This window comes from Geospiza fortis, unplaced genomic scaffold (assembly GCF_000277835.1).
Source record: "Geospiza fortis unplaced genomic scaffold, GeoFor_1.0 scaffold112, whole genome shotgun sequence".
NCBI lineage: Eukaryota > Metazoa > Chordata > Aves > Passeriformes > Thraupidae > Geospiza > Geospiza fortis.
The window spans coordinates 2,665,464-2,672,550 of NW_005054298.1; the positions used below are offsets into that span (position 1 = coordinate 2,665,464).

General features: G+C 41.3%; 1 protein-coding gene across 2 annotated transcripts in view; it reads right to left on the reverse strand.

The window, feature by feature from the left end:
• Positions 1 to 7,087, reverse strand: part of KYNU (kynureninase) — a 181,123-nt gene that overhangs the window by 44,982 nt on the left and 129,054 nt on the right. For both annotated transcript variants that reach the window (XM_005415729.2, XM_031057744.1), the window contains exon 3: positions 2,668 to 2,788. In XM_005415729.2, coding sequence (XP_005415786.1) covers positions 2,668 to 2,788 — 121 coding nt within the window. The remainder of the gene's footprint in view (positions 1 to 2,667; positions 2,789 to 7,087) is intronic.

The window sequence follows — 7,087 nt, forward strand, 5'->3', positions numbered from 1 at the left end:
TCTTGGCCTTCCTCCAACCAAAAAAGTCCCTTGAAGTTTGGGCTTTTAAAACATTGGGTTATTGGCTACTCTAGGCTAAACAGGAGGGAACAACTCTTCATCCCTTTTCACCCTTTATTCAATAAATCTTGGATTTAGCTGAAATCATAACTGAAAGATGAAGCCTCAGAGGCTGCTTTTAAATCCATACTAAGAATGCCAGTGGCTTGGATTTGTAATTTTGCTACATTAGCATAAGGAACAGTGGAAAGGGATATGGAGAGGAAGAATACAAATCTAGAGAAGGTGTGTGGGAGGCAGATGTAGGATGAGAGCTGGAACCCACCAGTTAAAGTGGAGGTGAGGGAAAGGAACTAAGCCCTGAGAGGAAACACAACAAGAGAGAGGTTTTTCCATGTTTTTCTCTCCCAGCTCTTTGCCTGATGAGTTACCATCACTACCTGGAGAGAAAGCTACAGCTCCCCTGCCCTTGACCAGCACTGGGTAATCTTCCTTTTCACTCTTGCCCTTAACTGTGAGCATTGAAAGCCATTTAAATAGACTCACAGCTCTTTGAGAGGGGTCCCAAGACACAACAAACAGAAAATGCAATAAACCAATTTATAAGAAAGCCAGAATCTATACCATTGCTGACTTGATGGATGTACCTAATTTGCATGCCATTTCCTAGATCCTTGCTACTTATTTATCTAAGCCAGAGACACTACATCCCGCACTGCTGACACAACAGCCATTGAACAGCCTTCAGCTGGGAGCAGCTACCACCTTAGGCTGGGTTTTGCTAAGCTGCCCTTGGTGACTGGAATGAAAGTACTCATTTCTGTACCTTCAGCCACTTATTCCTTTGCATTCCATTCACCACCTTCTCTAAGCATACACTGCTCCCCTCAAAATTATCTTGACCCTACCCTGACTGTCTCAGTTGCTTTAGGTTCAGGCGTTTATTCTGTTTCTTTGTTGATCTTAATCTGAGGAGTTTTGCTTAGGTGGTGCTTTGGTTTTGGTTTTAATTTGTTTTGAAACTTTCTGATTTATTCTGGGTAAGGCTTTTGAGGCCAAGCCATATTTTTGGCAAACAACCTTTCTGGTTGTGCTCCCTCTCTTGAAGTGGCTCGAAATCAATGTTTAGCCATTTTTGCCCCCTAGATATAGTTCCTGAAGGCACTTTTGATCTGAAGGAACACACTGCCTACCTTTTTTCTTCCAGGTTTTTACAGTCACTGAGGAAAAACTCATCTTTCACTGCAGCAAAGACAAACACAAGAATAGAAGTGAGGCAGTGAAAAGATACAGTGGAGGAGCTGAAATACGTTTGCAGTCCCAGTGCATCACTCTAAGAATGTTATCTGACTTCTGCCTTTTGAAGGAGCTCAGCTGTTTCCCTGACAAAGTGGGATAACAGCACAGAAATGGACAGGGTTGCAATTTTTTCAAATGACTGGAGAAAGTGCATTGCTGTGCTGCCTGAATAACCAGAAGGAATGAGCTCTTCCCAAAGTCCCACTCATTCCCACTCATTCTCAGCCTTCTCACCTATAAGAATACAGGTGAAAAATAGGAATCAATAAACCATATTGGTGAGCTCCCAGCATTCATGCATTTACAAGTGGAAGAGCAGCTACAGATTTCTCACATTTGCATTGAGAAGCCTCCATCTCGACCATTCCTTCTGAAACAAGGCTGCCCACTTAGCAGAATTCATTTTTCCTCTTCTGCCTCTCCATATTTCCTCTGCTCTCTCACCATGAAATCACATCTGTTCCACTCATATCCCGCACCCTATAAAAGAGTTCATCTCTCACCCAGCTCACTCACTCATCTGGATGCTATTTTCCTTTCCCACCTTCAGTTCCCTGCTTTTTACTCATCATTTTCCTTACTCATCCCTGCTCCAGCTGCTCGGGCAGGTGCAGGAGATCTCAAAGCACAGACTCTTAATGGAACAGAACATAATATTAAAACAACCTAAATAAAGAGTAAAAAAAGCTTTTTCTTTCCCTCATGTATATTAAAACGTTCCCCATTTGTTATGATGACAGTGTCCCTTTCCTGCAATGTGTCCTTCTTTTATCCTGTCTCTTTTACATCAGGTTGATTTAGCAAAGCTTGTTGTAATTCACACCCAGCTCCTTACTGAGAAGACAGGAATGTTTCTTTCTAAATAAAATTAACTTGTCAGGCAGAGACCTGGTTTAAGAGGAGCCAAAAACCTGCCAGCATGGCAGCAGCATCACCTGCATTCGGGGCTGTTTCAAGGGGAACCGCTCGTTGCAAGGCCTGCAGGGTGAATCACGCAGCTAAAAGCATTAATTAGAAAATCACCAGCAAGCTGCAGCAGCCAAATAGGTTTGTGTGCTTTGTGAGACACTTTATAAACACTGCAGGGTGGGGAGGGTTAAACTGCACAGATCCTCCAGGCGAGCTGAGCAGAGCCACCACACATAGCATGGACTATCACAGCTGAAAGGGTCTATTTGCCTGTTTTACTGCTCCTGCCTTTAAAAGAGATATGAACAGCACTAGGGAAACACTGAACATGTTTTACTCCTGGGCTGCAGCACTTTTAATGCACTCTGCTGCTGCTCAAGCAGTTCCAAGGAGGCTCCCAAAATAAACAGCTCCTCTGAAGCACAGGTCAGCATCTGGCACGCCCCGCAGGCTACTCACGTCCGAGCCCACTTGTCCAGTTCTTCATCCAAGTAAGTTTTAACTTTTCTTGGCTGGAGCCCAAGAGAATTCCCAACAAAGTACACACAGCTCTCCTCTCCATTCACCAGGGTCAGGTCAGCTGTGGAGGGAAACCAGAGAAACAAATATACATGTGGGACTGAGCACTGGAGGGTCAGCACAGCACACGTGGGACACAGCACAGGAGGCTCAGCACTTGTGGGACACAGCACAGCAGGGCCAGCAGGTGTACACACCCCTCCCCAAACACATGTGCCACCCCCAGAGCTCTGTCCATCCCCCATGCCCTGGGACATCACAGTCCCCACATGCAAACAGAGGTGTCACATCCTGACCTCTCTCCCAGAACATCACTCAGCTAACCCTGAAGAGCATCTAAGGAGGACTTTGGCTTAGTTTTGCAACTATTCACCTTTTCCTCCTACAATTTTTGGAGCTGATGAGAATTCAGGCACCACTAAATCCACAGCTCTCAGGGGCTGTGTGAGAAGCAGACACTGGCACCAATTTTATCAGATCTGTAATCAACAGATCTGATAAAATTTGTGTTTACTCACAACAGTGTGTAAGCAGGGAGTATTTTCCCAATCAGGCTATCCACTTTTCTTCCACCACCAATACATGCCCACTTATGACTGCGCTTACAGGGGTTCTTGGATGAGGAAAGAGATGAGCATCTGACTCCATGTTTCAGAATGCTTGATTTATTATTTTATGATATATATTACATTAAAACTATACTAAAAGAATAGAAGAAAAGGTTCTCATCAGAAGGCTAGCTAAGCTAAGAATAGAAAGGAATGATAACAAAGGTTTGTGGCTCAGGCTCTGTGTCCAAGCCAGCTGGGTTGTGATTGGCCATTAATTACAAACAACCACATGAGACCAATCACAGATGCACCTGTTGCATCCCACAGCAGCAGATAACCATTGTTTACATTTTGTTGCTGAGGCCTCTCAGCTTCTCAGAAGGAAAAATCCTAAGGAAAGGATTTTTCATAAAAAGACGTCTGCGACACCCACTCTGAGTGATGAAGCTACTGGAATCATGCATTTAACAAAAGTTAGGACTAGACAAATCTGTGTCTTTCATGGAAGTTGTCCCTGCACAATTAAATCTCTATTTAGAAAACATGTAATTGCTGAGGAGAATATTTTAAAGCAGTCTTAAAAGTTTTTGTCTTGTCAGCAAATACTGTGGGCTGCACTTCATGTCATCATCTGAGGAGAAGGAGGAAATCTATGTTGACAAATCCTTTCAATGATTAGGAGAAAAGCAAGGCAGTAGAAATTTATAAATAATAGCTCTAGTGAGGTTCTGAACAATCTAATTACCCTGTGTCATCATCTATCAATCCAAACACAGCCTTCTTCTGTTATTTCTCATGTTAGAGATTCTTGGAGGGACAAGTGATGGTGACCTTCTGGAAGTGGTAATTTACATTTGTCTATACCTATACTTACAATACCCTTGAAAGCTAATATCACATATAATTCTGATAAATATAATTGATATCCCTCAGAATAAGGATCAAATGAATGAGCATGTTAAGATACATGCTAGAAATGAACTGTAAGATTGCAATGCAGTCTGTGAAAATTTTGTAAGGCCTGTAGAAAAACAGCCTGGAAAAGGTTTCTTACTACCTTTTGCACTAACAATTACCAATTTCATTGAACTTCCCCAGAAACACATTTTTTCAGGAGTATAGACAACTTGGGTAATTTCTTAATTAAAGTTTTAGAGGCTTTTAAAAAGCACAAGTCAGAGAGCAATCTCAGCCTAATCTGTTTTGCAGATACTCTGTTTTTCATCTCCACTGCAATATGAATGAAAACAGAGAGGCATAAATATCATCCATGCCCCCAAATTGATTCTATTAAAAGTTCTTTTCCTACCAAGAAACACAATAACACTGTCCCCCTGGGGTTAGAGAGAAGGATCCTTGCTCAAGAATCTGGAGCTGCATCTCACCAATATCCTCCAAGCACTACAACAGGTGAGGAATTATCAGCAAGGCAGATTTTCTTGCACCACAGTCCTTTCTAAATAAAAACACCTCTGTTCACCTTGGAGAGACAGGGCATTGCCTTTTGGATAAAGTTATTTTAATGCATTTATGCCTCTTCCTTTTGATATTCTTTTCTTGATGAGTTATCAACTTTAAATCTGGATGAACTTTTTTTCCTTTTGACAAAAAGCTCTTTACTTCCCCCTCTCTGACATCATTAAAATATTAATTTTGGACCATTGCTGCTCATTTTTTTCACCATCTTTGTAATTTCTCCTGCTCAGCACCTCCTCATGCTCCAACAACTCTACATTCACTGTGATATTCTTTTTTCCTAGTGCTTGTCTTTCCCCAAATTGCATTCATTTTTCACGGTATAGGCCCTTTTAATTTCTGGAGGAGCTGTGGTTGATTTGAAATACATATTGAAATATTCTAACAGGAAATAAACACAACTGAGGAAATAAAAGCAAAGAAAAAATACATTGAAATGTGTTCTTAGAGTAGCCTGGATCAAAAAATACATTTGTGTTAAGATTAATTATATATATTATATATTCACACACCTACTCAGATTTCTGCAAACTGGTCAAATCTAATCATATACATTATTTTGCATACTAATTATACCCATTCACCTACATTAAAGATGCATTTCTATACCTTTTAAATCTAAAAAGGAAAAGCAAGTTTATTTTCAGAAATATTCAGTCCAAACAAAAGGGAAAAATGTAATGGGTTTATTAACCAGAAAGGAAGGACTAAATCTGCTTATACCTGTCTGAGCTCTGTCCTTAGCTGAAGGATAAAAGATCTCCACTTTCACACCTGCCTGTACCCCACTCGCCAGCCCTCCAAAAAGCCAGATTTTTATGGTTAACCACTACTTTTAACTATTTCTTCTGGAAATACTGCTCAGCTCTTTCACTCCAGGGCATCTTTTTATTCCCAAGAAACCCAAATGACACCCTACTCCTTTAGAAGGTGACAAAGCACAAGCCATAACCTTAATGAGATGAGTTATTTGGTGCCCAGCCCATTTCTGCCTCCTCCCTGGGGTGCACGAAGAGAGGTTAAAGAGACTTTGTTGTCAGCTTGGAGAAGAGCAATGGGATCCAAATATTTCCCTAAATCTTCTGTTGTCAACTTTTCCTCATTTGCTCACCTGAGCTTTGCCCCTCATGCTTGCACACAAAACCTCCCAGATTTGCAGGGAGTTAGGCTGCTACTGGTTTCCTCTTGATGGATCCAGCAAATAAACAGCCCTGACAGTTTATAACCTGATAACTAAATTAAACTAGTCTAATGACTTCCTAAATATTTTCCTGTACGTCATCTTACTGTTGTCTCCTATGGATGTTCTCATCTGCTTCTTGCAAGGTTTCATTTTAAAGCCTCATTGTAATGTTTTATGTAAATATATAAAGAGTATTTGATGGCTAATATCTGGAATGACATTTATCTTCAGGAACGTGTTATCTGGCATCCGCTCCTGGGTGCAGATAAATGTCATGGCAGATCTGTCTCTATGCTATAGTCACACAATGTAAATATATATATATTTACACCCCTGCTGCTCTTCAGCAGGGAAGCTGTTCCTGATGACAGCTGAAGCACAGAAAAGAAGGACAGGAAAAAAAGGGGAGGGAAAAAAACCCCCTCAATTTAGGAACACCAGAAAGATGGGTTCTCTGTGTTTTTCAACTGATACTACTTTGTACATTGTTTATCTTCACTAAAACATACCTATCCACAGTCTGGGGACTAAATATTATTGTAACTGCAGGGAGAAAACCCTACAGAGGAGTCTTTGGATCTAAATATTGTAGTAATTGAAAATTAAATAATGATGGACATGGAAAAGGAAGAACCCAAAACTGTCACATGGGTATCAAAACCTCTGCCTACTTCTCAGAAGATTCTTTAATCTGAAGCTGCTACAACACTGCACTGAAAAGTGACCTTTGATGTCCAGGAGAGACGTTTGACATTCTGCAAAGATCCAGCTGCTCCTGCTCGGGCTGGGTTCCAGCAGCACCACTGCCATGGGAACTGTGTCCCAGCATCTTTCCAGCTTTAGTGGCACAGCTTGCAGCACCATGGTGGCAGCTGAAGGGGCTTTGAGTACAGAATAGTCAAATATCCAAACAGAGGAGGTTTAGGAAACTCTCTTAACGACCAGGGTAAAAAAAAATGAAAAAGAAAAATTACAGGGGCATAGAGGAAGCACATAGTTTAAATATTTGCAAAGTGTCCAGTCCTACTCTGAATAATAGAAACAGCACAACTCCAGGATTTAAATGTGGGGAAGATAAGCCAATACCACCAGAACACAGAGAACTGAGATTTATCATCCCTGTGTCCCAAGGGCAGGAGCAGAATGCATT